At 43.7% G+C, this 26,836-nt stretch overlaps 1 protein-coding gene across 1 annotated transcript in view; it reads right to left on the reverse strand.

Moving 5' to 3' along the window:
- Positions 1-23,848, reverse strand: part of LOC110528689 (endothelin-3) — a 57,378-nt gene extending 33,530 nt beyond the window's left edge. The window contains exons 1-2 of the mRNA XM_021610821.2: positions 23,495-23,848; positions 12,305-12,581 (exon numbers count right to left, since the gene is read on the reverse strand). Coding sequence (XP_021466496.2) covers positions 12,305-12,581; positions 23,495-23,564 — 347 coding nt within the window. The 5' untranslated portion in view covers positions 23,565-23,848. The remainder of the gene's footprint in view (positions 1-12,304; positions 12,582-23,494) is intronic.
- Positions 23,849-26,836: the final 2,988 nt, after the last annotated feature.

Genomic DNA, 26,836 nt, shown 5'->3' on the forward strand with positions numbered 1-26,836 from the left:
GACAGTAGGTTGGCCTGAGGTAGTTTTAACTGTGGGTTTCTCCCTCTCCAGGAGGCGACAGTAGGTTGGCCTGAGGTAGTTTTAACTGTGGGTTTCTCCCTCTCCAGGAGGCGACAGTAGGTTGGCCTGAGGTAGTTTTAACTGTGGGTTTCTCCCTCTCCAGGAGGCGACAGTAGGTTGGCCTGAGGTAGTTTTAACTGTGGGTTTCTCCCTCTCCAGGAGGCGACAGTAGGTTGGCCTGAGGTAGTTTTAACTGTGGGTTTCTCCCTCTCCAGGAGGCGACAGTAGGTTGGCCTGAGGTAGTTTTAACTGTGGGTTTCTCCCTCTCCAGGAGGCGACAGTAGGTTGGGCTGAGGTAGTTTTAACTGTGGGTTTCTCCCTCTCCAGGAGCCGACAGTAGGTTGGGCTGAGGTAGACCACATTGTGGTCTGATGTCCCCAGGGGAGGTTTGGTGGTGGCAGACAACATTTTGGTGTTGTCCCATAGCACAAGTCAAGAGTCCTATTTTTCCTAGTGAGACATTTCACATACTGGTGGTATGTGCGCAGAACTTTGTGCAAAGTACAGTTGTTAAAATCCCCTCAAATAAATGTGGGTGCGTCGGGGGAGATGGACTAGTTTCTGTGACAGATTATAAATAATCTTTGATGCCTTTGTTATATTAGCTAATACATTAGGTATACATTACACTCACCGAAGTTCCAAAAGAATAAAGACAATTAAAAATGTCATATCTATCTAAAAACAGTGTTGTAAAGATGTACAAAAGGGAAAATAAATAAACATAAATATGGGTTGTATTTACAGCAGTTGTTCTTCACTGGTTGCCCTTTTCTTGTGGAAACAGGTCACAAATCTTGCTGCTGTGATGGCACACACTGGTATTTCACCAAATAGATATAGTGAGTTTGATTGGATTTGTTTTGGAATTCTTTGTGGGTCTTTGTAATCTCAGGGAAATATGTGTCTCTAATATGGTCATACATTTGGCAGGAGGTTAGGAACTAGGAAGTGCAGCTCAGTTTCCACCTCATTTTGTGGGCAGTGTGCACATAGCCTGTATTCTCTTGAGAGCCAAGTCTGTCTACGGTGACATGCTCACTGAGTTGATACGTAGTCAAAGTTTTCCTTAATTTTAGGTCACAGTGGTCAGGTATTCTGCCACTGTGTACTCTCTGTAAAGGGCCAAAAAGAACTGTAGTTTGCTCTGTTTTTTTGTTAATTCTTTCCAATGTGTCAAATGATTATATTTTTGTTTTCTCATGATTTTGTTGGGTGCAATTGTGTTGATGTCCTGGGGCTCTGTGGGGTCTCTTTGTGTTTGTGAACAGAGCCCCAGGACCAGCTTGCTTAGACTTTTCTCCAGGTTCATCTCTCTGTAGGTGATGGCTTTGTTATGGTTTGGGAATCCCTTCCTTTTAGGTGGTCGTAGAATTTAGTCTCTCTTCTGGATTTTGATAATTTTTCGGTATCGGCCTAATTCTGCTCTACCTGCATTAATTGGTGCTTTATGTTGTACACGGAGGATGTTTTTGCAGATTTCTGCATGTAATTTGGTGTTTGTCTCATTTTGTGAATTATTGGTTGGTGAGTGGACCACAGACCTCACAACCATAAAGGGCAATAGGTTCTATAACTGATTCAAGCATTTTTAACCAGATCCCAATTGCTATGTTGAATTTATGTTCCTTTTGATGGCATAGAAGGCCATTCTTTCCTTGTCTCTCAGATCGTTCACAGCGTTGTGGAAGTTACCTGTGGCGCTGATGTTAAGGCCGAGGTAGGTATAGTTTGTTGTGTGCTCGGGGGCAACGCATGTGGTGCTGATGTTAAGGCCGAGGTAGGTATAGTTTGTTGTGTGCTCGGGGGCAAAGCATGTGGTGCTGATGTTTAGGCCAAGGAATGTGTTATTTTTTGTGTGCTTTAGGGCAACGGTGTCTAGATGGAATTTGTATTTGTGGTCCTGGCAACTGGACCTTTTTTGGAACAGCATTATTTTTGTCTTACTGAGATTTACTGTCAGGGCCCAGGTCTGACAGAATCTGTGCAGAATATCTAGGTGCTCTTGTAGGCCCTCCTTGGTTGGGGACAGAAGCACCAGATCAGCAAACAGTAGACATTTGTCTTCAGATTATATTAGGGTGAGGCCGGGTGCTGCAGACTGTTCTAGTGACCTTGCCAATTCGTTGATATATATGTTGAAGAGGGTGGGGCTCAAGCTGCATCCCTGTCTCACCCCACAGCCCTGTGGAAAGAAATGTGGGTGTTTTTTGTCCATTTCAACCCACACTTGTTGTTCGTGTACATGGATTTTATAATGTCGTATGTTTTTCCCCCAACACCACTTTCCATACATACGTATTGCAGGCCCTCATGTCAAATTGAGACAAAAGCTTTTTGAAATCAGCAAATCATGAGAAGACGTTGCCTTTGTTTTGGTTTGTTTGTTTGTCAATTTAGGTGTGCAGGGTGAATACGTGGTCTGTCGTACGATAATTTGGTCAAAAGGCAATTTGACATTTGCTCAGAACTTTGTTTTCACTGAGGAAATGTACAAGTCTGCAGTTAATGATAATGCAGAGTATTTTCCCAAGTCTGCTGTTGACTTACTGTTAATACCACGGTAGTTATCGGGGTCAAATTTGTCTCCACTTTTGTGGATTGGTGTGGTCATTCCTTGGTTCCAAATATTGGGGAATGTGTCAGAGCTGAGGATGATGTTAAAGAGTTTAAGTATAGCCAATTGGAATTTGTGGTCTGTATATTTTTTCATTTCATTTGGGATACCTTCAACCCCGCGGGCCTTTTTGGGTAGGAGGGTTTGTACTTTGTCCTGTAGTTTATCTCAATGTAGTTTGACTATCCAGTGGGTTCTGGTTCTGTTTAAAAGTTTTAAGATTCTGTTTTTGCTGTTTGTTCTTTGTTATAGAGCCAAGAAGATTGGAGAAATTGTTTCTCCGTTTTGGATAGATAACTCTTTGTTTTGTTGTTTGTTCAGTGTGTTCCAATTTTCAAAATGATGTCGCTCTTCCCTGCGGCTACGACTATAACGTTAATTTCTGATGTCGACCTGATGCTCACACTTTAAGGGAAATGTGCCAGCCAGTGAGAGATGTAAAAAAAACACTGTTGAAACATGTTACCACTTGAAGAAGGCAGGTTTTTAGACTCACTGCCAAAAAACTATTTAATATCAGGTGATGTATCACGGGAAAGCCTACATGGTTTATGCAACTACAGGTAGTCTGAAGTGTTTTAATTGTGGGGAGATTGGACATAAGTGGAAGGCATGCACACACAGGGAGTGGGGCGAGCAGGGCAGTGATGGATCCTCTGTTGCGTCTGGCTCCAGATCTGAGACCTGGGGGTTTCGGGCCAGGCCTCCATCCTCGGTACAAACTTAACACTAACCATTGCAAGAACCAAATCAAATCAAATCAAATTTGTATTAGTCACATGCACCGAATACAGCAGGTGTAGACCATACAGTGAAATGCTTACTTATGAGCCCCTAGGCGACAGTGCAGTTTATAAAACTATGGTTAAGAAGAAGAGATAAAAGTAACAAGTAATTAAAGAGGAGCAGTAAAAATTAACATTATATACAGGGGGGTGTGAAGGCTATATACAGGGTATTATGGTACAGAGTCAATGCGGAGGCTATATACAGGGTATTACGGTACAGAGTCAATGTGGAGGCTAAATACAGGGGGGTGCCGGTACAGAGTCAATGTGGAGGCGATATACAGGGGGTACTGGTACAGAGTCAATGTGGAGACTATATACAGGGGGCCACGGTACAGAGTCAATGTGGAGGCTTTATACAGGTGGTTCTGGTACAGAGTCAATGTGGAGGCTTTATACAGGTGGTTCTGGTACAGAGTCAATGTGGAGGCTATATACAGGGGGTACCGGTACAGAGTCAATGTGGAGACTATATACAGGGGGTACTGGTACAGAGTCAATGTGGAGGCGATATACAGGGCGTCACGGTACAGAGTCAATGTGGAGGCTATATACAGGTGGTTCTGGTACAGAGTCAATTTGGAGGCTACATACAGGGTACAGAGTCAATGTGGAGGCTATATACAGGGTATTACGGTACAGAGTCAATGTGGAGGCTATATACAGGGGGTACTGGTACAGAGTCAATGTGGAGGCTATATACAGGGGGGTGCCGGTACAGTCAATGTTGAGACTATAGACAGGGGGTGCCGGTACAGTCAATGTTGAGACTATAGACAGGGGGTACCGGTACAGAGTCAATGCGGAGACGAAATACAGGGTATTACGGTACAGAGTCAATGTGGAGGCTATATACAGGGGGTACCAGTACAGAGTCAATGTGGAGGCTATATACAGGGGGTACTGGTACAGAGTCAATGTGGAGGCTATATACAGGGGGGTGCCGGTACAGTCAATGTTGAGACTATAGACAGGGGGTACCGGTACAGAGTCAATGTGGAGGCTATATACAGGGGGTACCGGTACAGAGTCAATGTGGAGGCTATATACAGGGGGTACCGGTACAGAGTCATGTTAGTTTCTTGTTGATGTGGGCACCAAGGAACTTGATCGGCTTCCTATTTCGCAACAAAGCATCCTTCACTCATGCTGCCAAACATACCCTCGTTAAACTGACCATCCTACCGATCCTCGACTTCGGTGATGTCATCTATAAAATAGCCTCCAACACTAGTCAACAAACTGGATGCAGTCTATCACAGTGCCAACCGTATCTATGTACTGGATCTATGTCAGTCAGGGGAGCTGTATCAGGATTCTGTGCTCACAGATCTACACTTTTGTATTTTCAGACCATGTGGTAACAATTGTGTTTAGCTTGGCAGTTGTTCCTTGTCCGAGGTCTTACTAGCACTTTAGTCTTAAATTATTGTATGATGCCCTCATTTTGTGAGTGGTTTAGTGTCTTCTGGGAGAGTTGGAAAGGTAGGAAAGCTGAGTTTGAGAACCTAAGACAATTGTGTGAGGTGGAGAAAACACAAGTAAGGTTGTTTTGCCAGCAGTACTCTGCCCATGGGGCAGCTAGGATAACATCTACTATTCGTAGGTTTGAGAAGGATATTAAAGGCATCGAGGATAGCCTTATTAGGCAGAAGGATTTAGGATCAGAGAGGGAGTTGAGGGCTAAGGGGACAGATTTGGGGTCTTTTTTACAGGATCAGGTAAATGGTGCGGCCATTAGAGCATGGATGGCCCTAATGGAAGTGGATGTTCCGAGTTCGTTCTTCTTCAACCTGGAGAAGAAATCTGCAGAAGCAGATGTTCCGTCCTTCGGCGTCCTTCGGCGTCCTTCGGCGTCCTTCGGCGTCCTTCGGCGTCCTTCAGGGTCTCGGATCCAGATGAGGAGGACGACTATGGACGTCTACGCAGACCTCTACGTTGACAGAAACACTGATCCACATTGTGCTCAGGAGATTCTACATGGGTTGCCTAAGCTCAAGCCTGAGTTCTGGTCAGCTCGGGGATTTGATCTAGCAACCTTTGCGGTTACTAGTCCCAACGCTCTAACCACTAGGCTACCTGCCGCCCCAAGTTAAAGAATACTGAACATTAGCTTGCTGGCTCACCAGCTAACTCTGCATATATGATCTGTGTAGTAATGTTATTAGAATCAGAAATCCATTTTAATTGCTAGGTATAGTCTAATGTTAGCTAGTTAGCTAACATTGAACCTAGATGGTTAGCTTTATCTACTTGGAGATTCATACTACAGCTATGACAAACAGTTTGTTTTGGATTGCTGGTAGTATGATTTGGGATTATTCCGGTTCATTATTCATCATTATTTTGCTAGCTAGCTACATGTCTAAACAAAAGCCTCCACTTTGCCAGATGATTCCATTTCATGAACAGGTGTACATGTCTAGACAATAGTGACCCATCCACTTAGCTAGATGTGACTGGGGGGGTGGATATAGCATTTATTTCACACGACCCATCAATTTAGACAAGCTTGTCTGGGTAAGAATCATCTAATAAATAAGAAATATCTGGACACTTTCTGGTTTTGATATTGCAAATATGCAAGTAACAATGTCACTGTACCGTTTACACTTTCTGTATGCTGTGCATGTGACAGACATTTCATTTGATATAGTGTGTGTTTACCAGAGACTACTCACTCTGTTTAGCACAGTAATGTGAACAACAACATGACCTGCACCAAAGTCAGATAAGGATATAGTCCAATGACTAGATAAAGTGTATTTTTACCAGGAGTTTTTCCTTATTGAAGGTTACTACTTTTACCATTTTTAGTCTTGAAATAATTGGTTGTTTACTAAACTACTCACTGTGTTTAAAACATGGCCTCACATGTGAATCCTTAAAGAGATGGGTGGGGCTAAGGCTTAAGAGGGTGTGAACGATGCTGAATGGGTGTAGACAAAGAAGAGCTCTCCAGCAGGTGTACCAATACATTCAAAACTGGTAAACAAGTTTATCAACTTTCAAAGCACAATTACTTGTTCATTGTTCCTCAGCTGCAGTGTATGATATACCATTTTGATGGAGTCTTATACAATATATTGAAATGTTGCTACATAGGACCACATATCTCTGTCCCTCTCTCTGTCTCTCTCTCTCTCTCTCCCTGGGCAACAACACAAGGATACTCTCTCTCTCTCTCTCTCTCTCTCCCTCTCCCTCTACCTCTCTCTCTCCCTCTCTCCCTCTCTCTCTCTCTCTCTCTGGGCAACAGCATGAGGATCCTCTCTCGCTCTCTCTGTCTGTCTCTGTCTGTCTATCTGTCTGTCTGTCTGTCTGTCTGTCTGTCTGTCTGTCTGTCTCTCTCTCCCTCTCCCTCTCCCTCTCTCTCTCCCTCTCTCCCTCTCTCTCTCTCTCTCTCTCTCTCTCTCTCTCTCTCTCTCTCTCTCTCTCTCTCTCTCTCTCTCTCTCTCTCTCTCTCTCTCTCTGGGCAACAGCATGAGGATCCTCTCTCTCTCACTCTCTCTCTCTCTCTGGGCAACAGCATGAGGATCCTCTCTCTCTCTCTCTCTGGGCAACAGCATGAGGATCCCCTCTCTCTCTCTCTCTCTCTCTCTCTCTCTCTCTCTCTCTCACTCGCTCTCTGGCCAACAACACAAGGATACTCTCTCTCTCTGGGCAAGAATATGAGGATTCTCTCTCTCTCTCTCTCTCTCTCTCTCTCTCTCTCTCTCTCTCTCTGGGCAACAACATAAGGATCCTCTCTCTCTCCTCTCTCTGGGCAACAACATGATAATCCTCTCTCTCTCTCTCTCTCTCTCTCTCTCTCTCTCTCTCTCTCTCTCTCTCTCTTTCTCTCTCTCCCTCTCTCTCTCTCTCTCTCTTTCACTCTCTGGGCAACAGCATGAGGATCCTCTCTCTCTCTCTCTCTCTCTCTCTCTCCCTCTCTTTCTGGGCAACAACATCAGAATCCTCTCCCTCACTTTCTGGGCAACAACATGATAATCCTCTCCCTCTCTTTCTGGGCAACAACATGATAATCCTCTCCCTCTCTTTCTGGGCAACATCATGATAATCCTCTCTCTATCTTTCTGGGCAACAACATGAGAATCCTCCCCCTTTCTTTCTGGGCAACAACATGAGAATCCTCTCCCTATCTTTCTGGGCAACAACATGATAATCCTCCCCCTTTCTTTCTGGGCAACAACATGAGAATCCTCTCCCTCTCTTTCTGGGCAACATTCTGAGAATCCTGTCCCTGTCTTTCTGGGCAACAACATGATAATCCTCTCCCTATCTTTCTGGGCAACAACATGAGAATCCTCTCCCTCTCTTTCTGGGCAATAATCTGAGAATCCTCTCCCTCTCTTTCTGGGCAACAACATGATAATCCTCTCCCTCTCTTTCTGGGCAACAACATGAGAATCCTCTCCCTCTCTTTCTGGGCAACAACATGATAATCCTCTCCCTCTCATTCTGGGCAACAACATGAGAATCCTCTCCCTCTCTTTCTGGGCAACAACATGATAATCCTCTCCCTATCTTTCTGGGCAACAACATGAGAATCCTCTCCCTCTCTTTCTGGGCAACAACATAATAATCCTCTCCCTCTCTTTCTGGGCAACAACATGAGAATCCTCTCCCTATCTTTCTGGGCAACAACATGATAATCCTCTGCCTCTCTTTCTGGGCAACAACATGAGAATCCTCTCCCTCTCTTTCTGGGCAACAACATGATAATCCTTTCCCTCTCTTTCTGGGCAACAACATGAGAATCCTCTCCCTCTCTTTCTGGGCAACAACCTGAGAATTCAGTCCCTCTCAATTAAATTCCAATGGGCTTTATTGGCATGTTTCCCATGACAATGAAGGCAATGCAATTGAGACTAGAATAGGGCCTTCAAGCAGCTGTAGACACTAAGACTATAACAGGGCCTTCAAGCAGCTGTAGACACTGAGACGATAACAGGGTCTTCAAGCATGTGTAAACATTGAGACCTTACAACCGAAGACAGACTGACGAGAGAGGGAGGGAGAGAGAAAGAGCGAGATATACAGGCGGAGAGACAGAGGGAGTGGGACAAAGAAGTAGAACTAGAGGGAGAGGGATACAGACGGGGGGGAATACTGCGTGGAAAGAGGTGGGGTTTAGGGGAGGTACGGGTCAGTGTTGGGGTTAGGGGAGGTCAGTGGCAGGAATGGGGTTAGGGGAAGTAAGGGTCGAGATCAGGGGAGTTCAGCCACGCTCAAGGTTCTAAACGATATCATAACCGCCTTCGATAAAAGACATTACTGTGCAGCCTTCTTGATCGACCTGGCCAAGGCTTTCGACTCTGTCAATCACTGCATTCTTATCGGCAGACTCAATAGCCTTGGCTTCTCAAATGACTGCCTCGTCTGGTTCACCAACTACTTCTCAGATAGATTTCAGTGTGTCAAATCGGAGGGTCTGTTGTCCAGACCTCTGGCAGTCTCTATGGGGGTGCCACAGGGTTCAATTCTCGGGCCAACTCTTTTCTCTGTATATATAAATGATGTCGCTCTTGCTGCTGGTGATTCTCTGATCCACCTCTACACAGACGACACCATTCTGTATACATCTGGCCCTTCTTTGGACACTGTGCTAACAAACCTCCAAACGAGCTTCAACGCCATACAACACTCTTTCCGTGGCCTCCAACTGCTTTTAAATGCTAGTCTAACTAAGTGCATGCTCTTCAACCGATTGCTGCCTGCACCTTCCCGCCCGACTAGCATCATTAATCTGGACAGTTCTGACTTAGAATATGTGGACAACTACAACTACCTAGGTGCCTATTTAGACTGTAAACTCTCCTCCCAGACTGACATTAAACATCTCCAATCCAAAATTAAATCTAGAATCTGCTTCCTATTTCACAACAAAGCCTCCGTTCACTCATGCTGCCAAACATACCCTCGTAAAACTGACTATCCTACCGATCCTTGACTTCGGCGATGTCATTTACAAAATAGCCTACAACACTCTACTCAGCAAACTGGATGTAGTCTATCACAGTGCCTTCGTTTTTGTCACCAAAGCCCCATATATTACCCACCACTGTGACCTGTATGCTCTCATTGGCTGGCCCTCGCTACACATTCGTCGCCAAACCCACTGGCTCCAGGTCATCAAAAGTCTTTGCTAGGTAAAGCCCCGCCTTATCTCAGCTCACTGGTCACCATATCAACACCCACCTGTAGCACACGCTCCAGCAGGTATATTTCACTGGTCACCCCTAAAGCCAACACTTACTTTGGCCGCCTTTCTGTCCAGTTCTCTGCTGCCAATGACTGGAACAAATTGCAAAAATCACTGAAGCTGGAGTCTTATATCTCCCTCTCTAACTTGAAGCATCAACTGTCTGAGCAGCTTACTGTACCTGTACACAGCCCATCTGTAAACAGCCCATCCAACTACCTGTACCGGTACAGTGTGCCTGTTAGCCGGCCAGTCCTCCAGGGGGAAGCCGGTGACGGTGACGCACTGTGGAGCAAGTGGAAGCCCTTCATCTCACATTTCTCTCCTTTCTCCTCCTCTCCGTTTCCCTCGTGCTCAGCGCACCGGAAGAGGCTCCAACAACATCAAAACACAACCGGAGACTACTTGCATTAACCCGACCAAACCCATCCGTGGATTCCCCGTGGATCACCTCTCTAAAATGAAGCCTCTCCATTCTAATGGAATTACGCGCAAGGGTCGCGCCGCCGTGGGAGCTGTTCCGCCCGGGGCGACATGGATCACGATGCCGCCCGGGGCGACCCGCGGCCCAACACAGAGAGGGGTGAAGCTGGGACTGTGGAGCTTCAGCTCATCCCCATATTATTACTTACCTTCTTGCTCTTTTGTACTTGCACATCATCATCTGCATATCCATCACTCCAGTATTAATGCTAAATTGTAATTATTTTGCCTCTGTGTCCTATGTATTGCTTACCTCCCTACTCTTCTACATTTGCACTCACTTAAGATAGATTTTTATTTATTTTATTTTATTGACTGTACGTTTGTTTATGTGTAACTCTGCGTTGTTTGTGTCGCACTGCTTTGCTTTATCTTGGCCAGGTCACAGTTGTAAATGAGAACATGTTCTCAACTGGCCTACCTGGTTAAATAAAGGTGAATATATATACATATATTTTTTTTAAGAGTTAGGGGAGATCAGGGTTGGGATTAGTGAAGGTCAGGGTTGGGATTAGGGTCGGTCAGTGTTGGGGTTAGGGTTGGGGTTAGTGGAGGGGTTAGTGAAGGTCAGGGTTGGGGTTAGGGTCTGTCAGGGTTGGGGTTAGGGTTGGGGTTAGTGGAGGGGTTAGTGGAGGTCAGGGTTAGGGTTAGGGTTAGGGTTGGGGTTGGGGTTAGTGAAAGTCCGAGTTGGGATTAGTGAAGGTCAGGGTTGGGGTTAGGGTTGGGGTTGGGGTTAGTGGAGTTCAGAGTTGGGATTAGTGAAAATCAGGGTTGGGGTTAGTGAAGGTTAGGGTTGGGGTTAGTGAAGGTCAGGGTTGGGGTTAGTGAAGGTCAGGGTTGGGGTTAGTGGAGGTCAGGGTTGGGGTTAGTGGAGGTCAGGGTTGGGGTTAGTGAAGGTCAGGGTTGGGGTTAGAGTTGGGGTTTCGTGGAGGTCAGGGTTGGGATTAGTGAAGGTTGGGATTAGTGGAGGTCAGGGTTGGGGTTGGGGTTGGGGTTAGCGGAGGTCAGAGTTAGTGGAGATCAGGGTTAGGGTTAGTAGAGGTCAGGGTTGGGGTTAGGGTTGGGGTTAGTGGAGGTCATGGTTGGGGTTAGTGGTGGTCAGGGTTGGGGTTAGTGGAGGTCAGGGTTGGGGTTAGTAGAGGTCAGGGTTGGGGTTAGTGGAGGTCAGGGTTGGGGTTAGTGGAGGTCAGGGTTGGGGTTAGTGGAGGTCAGGATTGGGGTTAGTGGAGGTCAGGGTTGGGGTTAGTAGAGTTCAGGGTTGGGATTAGTAGAGGTCAGGGTTGGGGTTAGAGTAGGTCAGGGTTAGTGGAGGTCAGGTTTGGGGTTAGGGTTGGGGTTAGGGTTGGGGTTAGTGGAGGTCAGTGGAGGGGAGATCAGGGTTAGGGTTAGTAGAGGTCAGGGTTGGGGTTAGGGTTGGGGTTAGTGGAGGTCAGGGTTGGGGTTAGTAGAGGTCAGGGTTGGGGTTAGTGGAGGTCAGGGTTGGGGTTAGTGGGTTAGTGGAGGTCAGGGTTGGGGTTAGTGGAGGTCAGGGTTGGGGTTAGTGGAGGTCAGGATTGGGGTTAGTGGAGGTCAGGGTTGGGGTTAGTAGAGTTCAGGGTTGGGATTAGTAGAGGTCAGGGTTGGGGTTAGAGTAGGTCAGGGTTAGTGGAGGTCAGGTTTGGGGTTAGGGTTGGGGTTAGGGTTGGGGTTAGTGGAGGTCAGGGTTAGTGGAGGTCAGTGTTGGGGTTAGTGGAGGTCAGGGTTAGTGGAGGTCAGGTTTGGGGTTAGGGTTGGGGTTAGGGTTGGGGTTAGTGTAGGTCAGGGTTAGTGGAGGTCAGGGTTAGTAGAGGTCAGGGTTGGGGTTAGGGTTGGGGTTAGTGGAGGTCAGGGTTAGTGGAGGTCAGGGTTAGTAGAGGTCAGGGTTGGGGTTAGGGTTGGGGTTAGTGGAGGTCAGGGTTAGTGGAGGTCAGGGTTAGTAAAGGCCAGGGTTGGGGTTAGGGTTGGGGTTAGTGGAGGTCAGAGTTAGTGGAGGTCCGGGTTAGTGGAGGTCAGGGTTAGTAGAGGTCAGGGTTGGGGTTAGGGTTGGGGTTAGTGGAGGTCAGGGTTAGTGGAGATCAGGGTTAGTGGAGGTCAGGGTTAGTGGAGGTCAGGGTTAGGCCTGTCACTACTCACTCTGGTGTGTTGATCCAGATGATGTCCAGGTGACAGTAGTAGACACACTCCTTGTCTCTGTAGCTGTAACACGTGCAGCGCTTGTCTCTACGCCGCGCCTCAGTGATGTTCCGGGACCCATTGCTGCTGGCCCCACCTACAGCGCTGGCCACACCTACACCGCTGGCCACACCCACACTGCTGGCCCCACCCACTGTGGTTGACCTGGAGACCAAGTTCATCTCATTGGTCTCCAACTCTTCCCTCTCGACAACATCTTTACTGGGGGCTGAAGAACCTACATGGACATAGGAAGAGTTAATGATGAATACAATTAACAACATGTTGTATACATTTCTTTTTGAAATAAAATGTATTTTATATTGTAATGTAAAAGCACTTTGTGATGGTGTTAAAATGTGTCCCGTTTCAGGAAACTAGGCGTATGTCTCGGGTCACTACTTCACAGGAGAACGTAAATAAATAAATAAATGTTTTGGGGGGCAGAAATTCCTTCTCGAACATGTGCTTTGTCATGTGCTTTAATGACAAACTTGTATGCAATCTGTAAATACGAATACAATTGTTAAATTAGGAGCCAAGTTGGTTAAGTCAACGCTACCCATGATTGGCTGACATTATGAGTGGGCTGGACATGCCGAGAGATGAGTTTGGATTGGTCTGCCATGTAGCCTGCTTCTGTCTATTTGAGCTGTAATCCTATCTAACGTGTCTTTAAAAAAACAGAAGTGGGTAGTAAAACAAAAGACTCCACTATGCAAGTCTCCATTTCAATAGAACATCACTGCAACAACTGTTTCAGACCACTCTAGTCTGAGTGTACCAGAGTGCAGAATAACTGATGAATTTACGAACGCTCAACACCCGTTTAATATGGCCGGTGTCAGTAGACGTCAGCAGAAAAAGTTAAAGTTAAATTGTTGCCAGGAGCACAGTTACAGTCACCAACGCTCTGGATAACATTATTTAAGGAAAAGGGTTGCAGTCTGCCATGAAGCTTTCATCCATGTGTATGGGTAAGGGTCTAGCTACTGTTTCAGATATAATACGTTTCTAATTTGGTCAGAAAGTTGTTTTCATCGCAAGTTAATAACCTCTACGGGACCGGTGTCTCTGTACCGGGACGGTTGATGCTAACCTATGCTAATGTGACTAGAATGATGATGTAAGTAACAGCCATCTTCCCAGGACTAAGACATGTCTTATATGGGCAGAAAGCTTAAATTGTTGTTCATCTAACTGTGGTGTCCAATTTACAGTAGCTATTACAGTGAAAAAATACAGTGGTATTGTTTGAGGAGAGTGCACAACAACAAAACACTTTTATCACGGCAACTGGTTTGATACATTCACCTCTGAAGGTAAATAATGTACTTACATTCAGTAATCTTGCTCTGATTTGTCATCCTGAGGGTCTCAGAGATAAAATTGAGCATAGTTTTGTTTGATAAAATACATTTTTATATTCAAATGTAGGAACAGGGTTCTACAGTTTGAACCCTTGCTGTTTCTGGCTCCACACCCACCCCACCCAGCTATCTAGATGTGTGAAGGTTAGTGTATTTTCTGTAGGGAAGCTAATTATCCATCATGTATGACATTCAGATGATGAAGAGAAAAAAGAGGTTAGTGGATTATCTTTTATTATCTTGTATTATCTTTTACCAGATCTAATATGTTATATTCTCCTACATTAATTTCACAAGAATATGCATATCCTTGCTTCTGGTCCTGAGCTACAGGCAGTCAGATTTGGGTATGAACCATTTTAGGAGGAAATTTAAAAAATGGGTTCGATCCTTAAGAGGTTTTAAAGCTTACTGTTAGCTACCAAGCTAGCTAGCTGACGTTAGATGGCTGGCTCGCTAGCTAACATTACGTTTATGATCTGTGTGTAGTAATGTTATCTCAGAATGCCATTTCGCATTGCTAGTTATAGCCTAATGCTAACTAGCTAACTAGCTAACAATGAACCTATTTGGTTAACTTTAGCTAGCTATGACAATCTGTTTGTATTGCTAGTACTCCTTCGATTAGGATTATGATTCATTGTTTAGCTAGCATGTCTAAACAAAAGACTCCACTTCGTCAGATGATTACATGACCCATCAAGTTAGCCAGGTGTGTCTGACGGTGATTACGGCTATCTACTGTATAATAATGCCTAAATATCTGGAATTTCAGCGTCAGTAGAACACACCTGACTCTCCTCCATCAGTCATACAAGGAGAATGGTCTAATGCCTCCCATCAGAAAGACCTGTAGAACACACCTGACTCTCCTCACCAGTCATACAAGGAGAATGGTCTAATGCCTCCCATCAGAAAGACCTGTAGAACACACCTGACTCTCCTCACCAGTCATACAAGGAGAATGGTCTAATGCCTCCCATCAGAAAGAGAGCTGGCCGAAGAAAGCATAGGTTACATGTGAAGCATGAGGACGTGCAGCGAGCGGTGAACTTCATCGACAACCACGCAGAGGATAATGCCATAGTGTTACCAGGACGCCACCCAGGACGCCACCCAGGACGCCACCCAGGACGCCACCCAGGACGCCACCCAGGACGCCACCCAGGACGCCACCCAGGACGCCACCCAGGACGCCACCCAGGACGCCACCCAGGACGCCACCCAGGACGCCACCCAGGACGCCACCCAGGACGCCACCCAGGACGCCACCCAGGACGCCACCCAGGACGCCACCCAGGACGCCACCCAGGACGCCACCCAGGACGCCACCCAGGACGCCACCCAGGACACCACCCAGGACGCCACCCAGGACGCCACCCAGGACGCCACCCAGGACGCCACCCAGGACGCCACCCAGGACGCCACCCAGGACGCCACCCAGGACGCCACCCAGGACGCCACCCAGGACGCCACCCAGGACGCCACCCAGGACGCCACCCAGGACGCCACCCAGGACGCCACCCAGGACGCCACCCAGGACACTTTGGTGGAAAGCTGCTGCCATCCCATGTGACAAAAGCAGCAGTGTGGCGTCTCCACAAGGAATCGATGACAACACTTGGTATGTAAAACATAAACAACACGTTTTCATTATTTAATTGACCTCCAACATGATTGGCACTACTTTTATTGATCTCACATTATTTCTGTATTTTCCAGAGGTACGTGTAGTCTGGCTGTGTTATATCATATTAACTTCCAGTTTACAACATAATGTTTCTGTTTGCTGTGCTGCTGCTCTGCACATTTGTAGGTAATTGAAACTTACCTGATAATGATGAATTAAAAAATGATATGTTTTACGTTACATTTACTTATCTTCATGTTATTTTGCTGTTTGCAGGTGCGCTATCCTTCTGAGCCTATACAGCCAGGTCCCATCTACAGTTGAAGTCGGAAGTTTACACACACTTAGGTTGGAGTCATTAAAACTTGTTTTTCAACCACTCCACAAATTTCTTGTTAACAAACTATAGTTTTGGCAAGTCTGTTAGGACATCTACTTTTGCATGACACAAGTAATTTGTCCAACAATTGTTTACAGACAGATTATTTCACTTATAATTCACTGTGTCAGTATTCCAGTGGGTCAGAAGTTCACATACACTAAGTTGACTGTGCCTTTAAACAGCTTGGAAAATTCCAGAAAATTATGTCATGGCTTTAGAAGCTTCTGATAGTCTAATTGACATAATTTGAGTCAATTGGAGGTGTACCTGTGGATGTATTTCAAGGCCTACCTTCAAACTCAGTGCCTCTTTACTTGACATCATGGGAAAATCAAAAGAAATCAGCCAAGACCTCAGAAAAATAATTGTAGACCTCCACAAATCTGGTTCATCCTTGGGATTATTATTGTGGGAAGCTTGTGGAAGGCAACCCAAAACGTTTGACCCAAGTTAAACAATTGAAAGGCAATGCTACCAAATACTAATTGAGTGTATGTAAACTTCTGACCCACTGGGAATGTGATGAAAGAAATAAAAGCTTAAATAAATCCTTCTCTCTACCATTATTCTGACATTTCACATTTTTTAAGTAAAGTGGTGAACCTAACTTAAATAAAACAGGGATTTATTACTAGGATTATACGTCAGGAATTGTGAAAAAGTTGAGTGTATTTGGCTAAGGTGTATGTAAACTTCAGACTTCAACTGTACTATTTAACACCTCGCAAGTGTGGCTTGTTTGGTGTCTGCTGTGAAGAAATACCACACCAACTACTTCATTGTTGTATGGAGGGAAACACGTGTGGACTGCAGTGGCCAAAACAAGGACAAGTCTGTGCTCTGGTATTGTGCCTGGTGGACCATGCACAAGCTCCACCACAGTCTGGACCTTCACTTCCTGATCACTGGCCACACCAAGTTTGCTTCGGCCTCATCAAGCAGCGCTTCAGGAAGACCAGAGTGAACACGTTGTCTGAGATCGCTGGTGTTGTGTAGGACAGCACAGAGCCGGGGGTCAACATCCCACAGCTGGTTGGACTGGAGGATGATACGGTGCTGGTGGAAAGCTACGGCTGGCAACAACACCTGACTCCGTACTTCAGGCTGCTGCCACAGATCAAGCAGTACCAGCACTTCAGGTGAACATCATGTTCATTACATTGTATGAGGTCGTTCTTCTTATCTAAACTTTGGAGTAGAATTGATGTTGGTTATTTCCTGTTTTACAGCTTCGATGCTCTGGTGTTGTTGTCTCCAAGGAGCATTCAGACTCAGTCGGGACCAGGTTTCAGCTGCTGCACTACGTTGAAACCCATCCCATAGATGGTTTGCCTGTACAAAGCACCACCTGGACTGGACAAACTTATGTTCTTGAGAAGATCAGGGAGTTTTGTGACGAAGAGGCTATGGACATCACATGCCCTGCACCAACAAAGGCAAGGTCAGGACAGAAACAGGCTCTCAGAATATAGATTAGGTTTGGATAGGTTTGGACACACCAGTCATCAACACTATCTGCTGTGCCTCTATTCACATGATTCTCTCCTAACACTCCACACGTTGCTGCTACTATTTTTTTATATCCTGCTGCTCAGCCACTGATTACATATAACTAACTACCTCGTCATATTGTTTTTGATATTGTTCTTGTACATACTGTATATTATATTATTTATATTGACTATATTTCTGATATTGCTACTATGCATGTAACCATTTGGCTGTACCATTTACACCTTCTGTAGAGACCCATCCACTTAGCTAAATGTGGTTGGGAGTCATAGCATTTCTTTCACATGACCCATCAGTTTAGACAAGTGTGTCACGGTCAGCGTCATCTAATATTAATAAAATATTTTTAATCTGGACACTTTGTTTACCTGAATTTTTCCTTATTGTAGGCACTTTTAGTCTTAATCTTTACTACACTACTCACTCTGTTTAGCACAGTAATGTGAACAACAACATGACCTGCACCAAAGTCAGATAAGGATAAAGGCCAAGGACTAGATAAAGTGTATTTTTACCAGGAGTTTTTCCTTATTGAAGGTTACTACTTTTACCATTTTTTGTCTTGAAATAATTGGTTGTTTACTAAACTACTCACTGTGTTTAAAACATGGCCTCACATGTGAATCCTTAAAGAGATGGGTGGGGCTAAGGCTTAAGAGGGTGTGAACAATGCTGAATGGGAGTAGACAAAGAAGAGCTCTCCAGCAGGTGTACCAAAACATTCAAGGGCCATTTTCAGCAGAATGATGATTTACATTGCCGTTGTTCCTCAAATGCAGTGTATTATATATCATTTGGTAGCGCCGTGTCTCTACTTTTATCCAATATAAAAAAAACACAATTTCAAATGCATCTACATAAGACCGAATTGAGGCGGTCGGTCACAAATGGCACCCTATTCCCTACATAGTGCACTGTGTTTGACCAGGGCCCCTAGGGAACAATGTGCTATTTGGGTACGTCCATCCATCTGGAGCAGGCTATGACAGTGGGGTGACTGATTGGAGATGGGGCTGATGGACTTCATGCTTGTATAAAGAAAGACAGCTTTTCACTGCGTTGAGAAATCAAATTCCTTCAGTCAGGAGCAGGACAGAGACAGAAAGAGACAAGACCGATTTCAGCCGATCAGGTCGCAAATATTAATAAAAAGTAAAAAGGGCTTCATAAATAATGACAGTATTTTTTACAACCTTGGAAAATAGAAAAGGAAACATTTTGATACAATATCTACACTACATGATCAGAAGTATGTGGACACCTGCTCGTCGAACATCTCATTCCAAAATCATGGACGTTACTATGGAGAGGCCCCCCCCCCCCCCCCCCCCCCCACTTTGCTGCTATAACAGTCTCCATTCTTCAGGGAAGGCTTTCCACTAGATGTTGGAACATTGCTAAGGGGACATGCCACAAGAGCATTAACGAGGTCGGGCACTGGCTCACATAGGCCTGGCTCACAGTCAGAGTTGCAATTCATCCCAATGGTGTTCGATGGGGGTTGAGGTGAGGGCTTTGTGCAGGTCAGTCAAGTTCTTCCACACCGATCTCAACAAACCATTTCTGTATGGACTTTGCTTTGTGCATTGGGGCATTGTCATGCTGAAACAGGCAAGGGAACTTCCCCAAACTGTTTCCACAAAGTTGGAAGCACAAAATCCTCTAGAATGTCATTGTATGCTGTAGCGTTAATATGTCCCTTCAATGGAACTAAGGGGTCTAGCCCGAAACATGAAAAACAGCCCCAGACCATTATTCCTCCTCCACCAAACTTTATAGTTGTCACTATGCATTGGGGCAGGTAGCATTCTCCTGACATCCACCAAACCCAGATTTGTCCGTCGGACTGCCAGATGGTGAAGAGTCAACCGAGGACAGAGGATTTTTACGCGCTATGCACTTCAGCACTCGCCGGTCCCATTCTGTAAGGTTGTGTGGCCTACCACTTAGCAGCTGAGCCGTTGTTGCTCCTAGACATTCCACTTTCACAAGAACACAACTCACAGTTGACCGGGGCAGCTCTAGCAGGGCAGACATTTGACGAACTGGCTAGTTGGAAAGGTGGCATCCTATGACGGTGCCACCTTGAAAGTCACTGAGCTCTCCAGTAAGGCCTACTGCCAATGCTATATATACAGTGCCTTGCGAAAGTATTCGGCCCCCTTGAACTTTGCGACCTTTTGCCACATTTCAGGCTTCAAACATGAAGATATAAAACTGTATTTTTTTGTGAAGAATCAACAACAAGTGGGACACAATCATGAAGTGGAATGACATGTATTGGATATTTCAAACTTTTTTAACAAATCAAAAACTGAAAAATTGGGCGTGCAAAATTATTCAGCCCCTTTACTTTCAGTGCAGCAAACTCTCTCCAGAAGTTCAGTGAGGATCTCTGAATGATCCAATGTTGACCTAAATGACTAATGATGATAAATACAATCCACCTGTGTGTAATCAAGTCTCCGTATAAATGCACCTGTACTGTGATGGTCTCAGAGGTCCGTTAAAAGCACAGAGAGCATCATGAAGAACAAGGAACACACCAGGCAGGTCCGAGATACTGTTGTGAAGAAGTTTAAAGCCGGATTTGGATACAAAAATATTTCCCAAGCTTTAAACATCCCAAGGAGCACTGTGCAAGCGATAATATTGAAATGGAAGGAGTATCAGACCACTGCAAATCTACCAAGGCCTGGCCGTCCCTCTAAACTTTCAGCTCATACAAGGAGAAGACTGATCAGAGATGCAGCCAAGAGGCCCATGATCACTCTGGATGAACTGCAGAGATCTACAGCTGAGGTGGGAGACTCTGTCCAAAGGACAACAATCAGTCGTATATTGCACAAATCTGGCCTTTACGGAAGAGTGGCAAGAAGAAAGCCATTTCTTAAAGATATCCATAAAAAGTGTCGTTTAAAATTTGCCACAAGCCACCTGGGAGACACACCAAACATGTGGAAGAAGGTGCTCTGGTCAGATGAAACCAAAATTGAACTTTTTGGCAACAATGCAAAACGTTATGTTTGGCGTAAAAGCAACACAGCTCATCACCCTGAACACACCATCCCCACTGTCAAACATGGTGGTGGCAGCATCATGGTTTGGGCCTGCTTTTCTTTAGCAGGGACAGGGAAGATGGTTAAAATTGATGGGAAGATGGATGGAGCCAAATACAGGACCATTCTGGAAGAAAACCTGATGGAGTCTGCAAAAGACCTGAGACGGGGACGGAGATTTGTCTTCCAACAAGACAATGATCCAAAACATAAAGCAAAATCTACAATGGAATGGTTCAAAAATAAACATATCCAGGTGTTAGAATGACCAAGTCAAAGTCCAGACCTGAATCCAATCGAGAATCTGTGGAAAGAACTGAAAACTGCTGTTCACAAATGCTCTCCATCCAACCTCACTGAGCTCGAGCTGTTTTGCAAGGAGGAATGGGAAAAAATGTCAGTCTCTCGATGTGCAAAACTGATAGAGACATACCCCAAGCGACTTACAGCTGTAATCGCAGCAAAAGGTGGCGCTACAAAGTATTAACTTAAGGGGGCTGAATAATTTTGCACGCCCAATTTTTCAGTTTTTGATTTGTTAAAAAAGTTTGAAATATCCAATAAATGTCGTTCCACTTCATGATTGTGTCCCACTTGTTGTTGATTCTTCACAAAAAAATACAGTTTTATATCTTTATGTTTGAAGCCTGAAATGTGGCAAAAGGTCGCAAAGTTCAAGGGGGCCGAATACTTTCGCAAGGCACTGTATATATATATAATGTTTGTCAATGGAGATTGCATGACTGTGTGATAGATTTTATACACCTGTCAGCAACGGGTGTGGCTGAAATTGCCGAATCCACTAATTTAAAGGGGTGTCCACATAACGTTTATATATATATATATATATATATATATATGTATATATATATATATATATATATATATATATATATATATATATATATATATATAAATATATATATACTGTATCTACATTCAATGAAGTGTCCTGACTCCCCCTGTATTAAAATCCAAATGACTAAATATGCAGTGATCGCTGAAGGTATTCCAAGAACGTCTATCCCACCCCTGGATGCGGGTTACAACGGATTTCTTCACACCATCCCCAGGCTAATTGCACAAAGGGGAGGAAGTGTCTGGGACGAATAGACCTGTAGTTGATTTACTAGGTTTCACACTAGGCTTTTAAGTAACCCAAAAATATTCCACAGCGATGTGCATGCACTGTGGTATCAAAGGGCACCGCAGAGTCACCGAGTAAACGTGCCCAAACCCCCAACCTTCAAAATCATTTTTTTTTAAAAAATCGGTAATGAATGCTCCTCATTTAAAGGAATATTCAAAATTAATATTCAATATAAAATAAATAATCTTGAAGAAAAACTTTAAACATATTTCAACTTGAAGCACTGACACTGATAGATTAAATACACATTCATGAAATCTTATACATCCATGGACATTACTGCTACTTCTTCACAGGAAGATATCCATGGACATTAATGCTACTTCTTCACAGGAAGATATCCATGGACATTACTGCTACTTCTTCACAGGAAGATATCCGTGGACATTACTGCTACTTCTTCACAGGAAGATATCCGTGGACATTCATGATCTGATAATTCTTGACAGGAAGATACATTTAAAAAATGTTTTTTTTTATTGAAGTAGACTAATAAGAGTAAAAGTTCAGTTTACATCGAATGTAGACTACCAGTATTTGATCTCTCAGTGCCCTGTCTCTCCAGCAGAGACGACAGTTTAATAACTCACAACTCAGGACTATTTGATCTCTCAGTGCCCTGTCTCTACAGCAGAAACAACAGTTTAATAACTCACAACTCACAACTATTTAATCTCTCAGTGCCCTGTCTCTCCAGCAGAGACAACAGTTTAATAACTCACAACTCAGGACTATTTGATCTCTCAGTGCCCTGTCTCTCCAGCAGAAACAACAGTTTAATAACTCACAACTCACAAGTATTTAATCTCTCAGTGCCCTGTCTCTCCAGCAGAGACAACAGTTTAATAACACAACTCAGCAGTATTAATTCTCTCAGTGTCCTGTCTCTCCAACAGAATCAAAAGTAGGATTACCCTTGTTTTAAAATTTTCACCTAAAATCAAATACCCAAATCTAACTGCATGTAGCTCAGGACCTGAAGCAAGGATATGCATATTATTGAAACCATTTGAAAGGAAACACGTTGAAGTTTGTGGAAATGTGAAATTAATGTAGGAGAATATAACACATTACATCTGGTAATAAACATGTTGGTATTTTTTGTCCTATCATCTTGAAATGCGAGAGAAAGGCCATAATGTATTATCCCAGCCCAGGCGCAATTTAGATTTTGGACAGTAGACGGCAGCAGTGGCCGTGCAAAGTTTTAGACTGATTCAATGAACCATTGCATTTCAGTTCAAAATGTTGTATGAAGACTCCCCAAATGTGCCTAATTAGTTTATTAATACATTTTCAAGTTCATAATTGTGCACTCTCCTCAAACTATAACATGGTATTCTTTCACTGTAATAGCTACTGTAAATTGGACAGTTTAGTTAGATTAATAAGAATTTAAGCTTTCTGATATGTATAACATATCAGATATGTTTATGTCCTCGGATCGTGTAGAGGATAAGAACACACAACTCAGGAGTTTTTATTCTCTCAGTGCCCTGTCTCTCCAGCAGAGACAACAGTTTAATAACACAACTCAGGAGTTTTTATTCTCTCAGTGCCCTGTCTCTCCAGCAGAGACAACAGTTTAATAACACAACTCAGGAGTTTTTATTCTCTCAGTGCCCTGTCTCTCCAGCAGAAACAACAGTTTAATAACACAACTCAGGAGTTTTATTCTCTCAGTGTCCTGTCTCTCCAGCAGAGACAACAGTTTAATAACACAACTCAGGAGTTTTTATTCTCTCAGTGCCCTGTCTCTCCAGCAGAGACAACAGTTTAATAACACAACTCAGGAGTTTATTCTCTCAGTGCCCTGTCTCTCCAGCAGAGACAACAGTTTAATAACACAACTCAGGAGTTTTATTCTCTCAGTGCCCTGTCTCTCCAGCAGAGACAACAGTTTAATAACACAACTCAGGAGTTTTTATTCTCTCAGTGTCCTGTCTCTCCAGCAGAGACAACAGTTTAATAACACATCTCAGGAGTTTTTATTCTCTCAGTGCCCTGTCTCTCCAACTCAGATGAAACAGATCATTCTTCAAACTTACCATTTGCAAAGACAGCTGCTAGTCCAATTAAAAGTAGAACTCCCAGATCCATCAGAGAAACATTAGCCATACCACATCAGATATAAAAAAAAACAGGAACAAAAAGAGTGAATAAAATATTGAAAAGTAAAAAATAAAGATCAGACTACATAGAATCCCATAGTGAGTAGAATGTTGACTGTTGACACTAACAGAATCCTGCTGGGTTCCAGACTGCTATGTTCCTGCAGAGACCCGCATTGTTGCTGTCTGCTAAAATTCAAAGATGTCCAGTAGGCTTTAGAGCGCAGTGGTCTCTCCTCTACTGTCGGTGATGCAGAAGTAAAGGAGAACTGATATTCCTGTCTGCACAGCGGTCTCTTTATAGCTGCATTGAGCAGTGGTGATACCTGAACACTCACAGACACACACACACACACACATAAACACACACACACACACACACACACACACGCACACACACGCACACGCACACACGCACACACACACACACGCACACACACACACACACACACACGCACACACGCACACACACGCACACAGAAACATAGTTGAAATTGCCACAGGGGACAATGGGGACACAATATTCAGAACAGGTCGATTGCCCCCCCCCCTCCCCAGTATTATTTATAAAAAATATATATTCTGGTCATGTGCGCCACAACAGAAGTAGCTAGTTCGTTAGCTGAGCTAGCCAGTAACTCATCCAGTGTCTGTTGACCTCATTTCACAGGATTTGTTTTTAGGCTGTAGCTGTAAACATTTAAACATTAAAATACCTGGTATGAGGGTGCATTGATTTGCTATGCAATTTAAACCCTCTATTGTGGCGTTTTTTGCTCAAAGTCGACCTTTAAAGTAACTGTCCAGGTGTCTCCAAGATTTCTATAAAATATGACCTATAATTAATTACAATATAAGTGAAATAGTTTTCCTTCCCCCAAAATATGAATGAAGTATGTTAGAAAACAACTTTTCTGTGTTGGAATGGTGTGGCTGTACCGCAACAACATAATGGTGTGTGGGTATACCAATGCGAGTAGACCACTAATTGGCCAGCTCATTCTCCTCAGGATGACATCATCCTCGATGAAGAAATTAGCAAGGTATGTTTAGAAATACAAGTTTGAGGTGTTTTTATTTATTTTTAAGTGTTGCTCTCCAATTTACTATGCTCTGGCCACAAATATGAGTATGGGATGAGTCAACAACATTATTTAGGTATGAGAAAATTAACTTTTAAACAATCATTAAAACATTTGATATAAAGAAAATGGACGGTATTTTTCTATATAAAAATGTGTTTTATCCATGAATTTTTTTATACCAAACATTTCATTATTTCTATCAAAAGTTGGAATTATTGATATATAAATTCAATTCTTGATTAAAAAAAATACAATTATTGATGTAAAAAATTGAATGACTATATGATAAAATGTATTTCCATATGTAAGCTGTTCTGGGATGATGATGATGATGATGATGATGATGATGGCTGGAGAGAGTGATTCACATCACCAAGTTAAGTGAAAATACCTAAGATTTAATAGTCACATCAATTAATATTTTCAAACATTCAAAATATAGATCATATTCTTCACTAAGAAGAGTAGAAAGAGAAATGCCAATCATTTATAATTAAAGAAATAATGTTTATTGAAGAAAACATGTATTCAGCTAGACCTACTCTGTTTGTTTCAAACGCCTCACAAATGTAGGCTGTGACATTTTCTCTTTGTGTTTATTAAGGTGCTTTAATTGAAATATATATTATTGTCTTTATCTAAATATACACTTAGTGCTCTATTCAGTCTGAATGATGAAGCATTACAGATTTCATGACAGAACATTTAAGGTAATTTCCATGATTCATTTCTAGACATGCAGAGTTTACCGTGAAAGCAGTCTCTGCTAATGGGGGAACATTACCTTTAATGCAGTCTCTACTAATGGGGGAGCATTACCTTTAATGCAGTCTCTGCTAATGGGGGAACATTACATTTAATGCAGTCTCTGCTAATGGGGGAACATTACCTTTAATGCAGTCTCTGCTAATGGGGAACATTACCTTTTAATGCAGTCTCTGCTAATGGGGGAACATTACCTTTAATGCAGTCTCTGCTAATGGGGGAACATTACCTTTAATGCAGTCTCTGCTAATGGGGGAACATTACCTTTAATGCAGTCTCTGCTAATGGGGGAACATTACCTTTAATGCAGTCTCTGCTAATGGGGGAACATTACCTTTAATGCAGTCTCTGCTAATGGGGAACATTACCTTTTAATGCAGTCTCTGCTAATGGGGGAACATTACCTTTAATGCAGTCTCTGCTAACGGGGGAACATTACCTTTAATGCAGTCTCTGCTAATGGGGGAGCATTACCTTTAATGCAGTCTCTGCTAATGGGGGAACATTACCTTTAATGCAGTCTCTGCTAATGGGGGAACATTACCTTTAATGCAGTCTCTGCTAATGGGGGAACATTACCTTTAATGCAGTCTCTGCTAATGGGGGAACATTACCTTTAATGCAGTCTCTGCTAATGGGGGGAACATTACCTTTAATACAGTCTCTGCTAATGGGGGAACATTACCTTTAATGCAGTCTCTGCTAATGGGGGAACATTACCTTTAATGCAGTCTCTGCTAATGGGGGAACATTACCTTTAATGCAGTCTCTGCTAATGGGGGAGCATTACCTTTAATGCAGTCTCTGCTAATGGGGGAACATTACCTTTAATGCAGTCTCTGCTAATGGGGGAACATTACCTTTAATGCAGTCTCTGCTAATGGGGGAACATTACCTTTAATGCAGTCTCTGCTAATGGGGGAACATTACCTTAATGCAGTCTCTGCTAATGGGGGAACATTACCTTTAATGCAGTCTCTGCTAATGGGGGAACATTACCTTTAATGCAGTCTCTGCTAATGGGGGAACATTACCTTTAATGCAGTCTCTGCTAATGGGGGAACATTACCTTTAATACAGTCTCTGCTAATGGGGGAACATTACCTTTAATACAGTCTCTGCTAATGGGGGAACATTACCTTTAATACAGTCTCTGCTAATGGGGGAACATTACATTTAATGCAGTCTCTGCTAATGGGGGAGCATTACCTTTAATGCAGTCTCTGCTAACGGGGGAACATTACCTTTAATGCAGTCTCTGCTAACGGGGGAACATTACCTTTAATGCAGTCTCTGCTAACGGGGGAACATTACCTTTAATGCAGTCTCTGCTAACGGGGGAACATTACCTTTAATGCAGTCTCTGCTAATGGGGGAACATTACCTTCATGCAGTCTCTGCTAATGGGGGAACATTACCTTTAATGCAG

Source organism: Oncorhynchus mykiss, chromosome 7, assembly GCF_013265735.2.
Source record: "Oncorhynchus mykiss isolate Arlee chromosome 7, USDA_OmykA_1.1, whole genome shotgun sequence".
Lineage (NCBI taxonomy): Eukaryota > Metazoa > Chordata > Actinopteri > Salmoniformes > Salmonidae > Oncorhynchus > Oncorhynchus mykiss.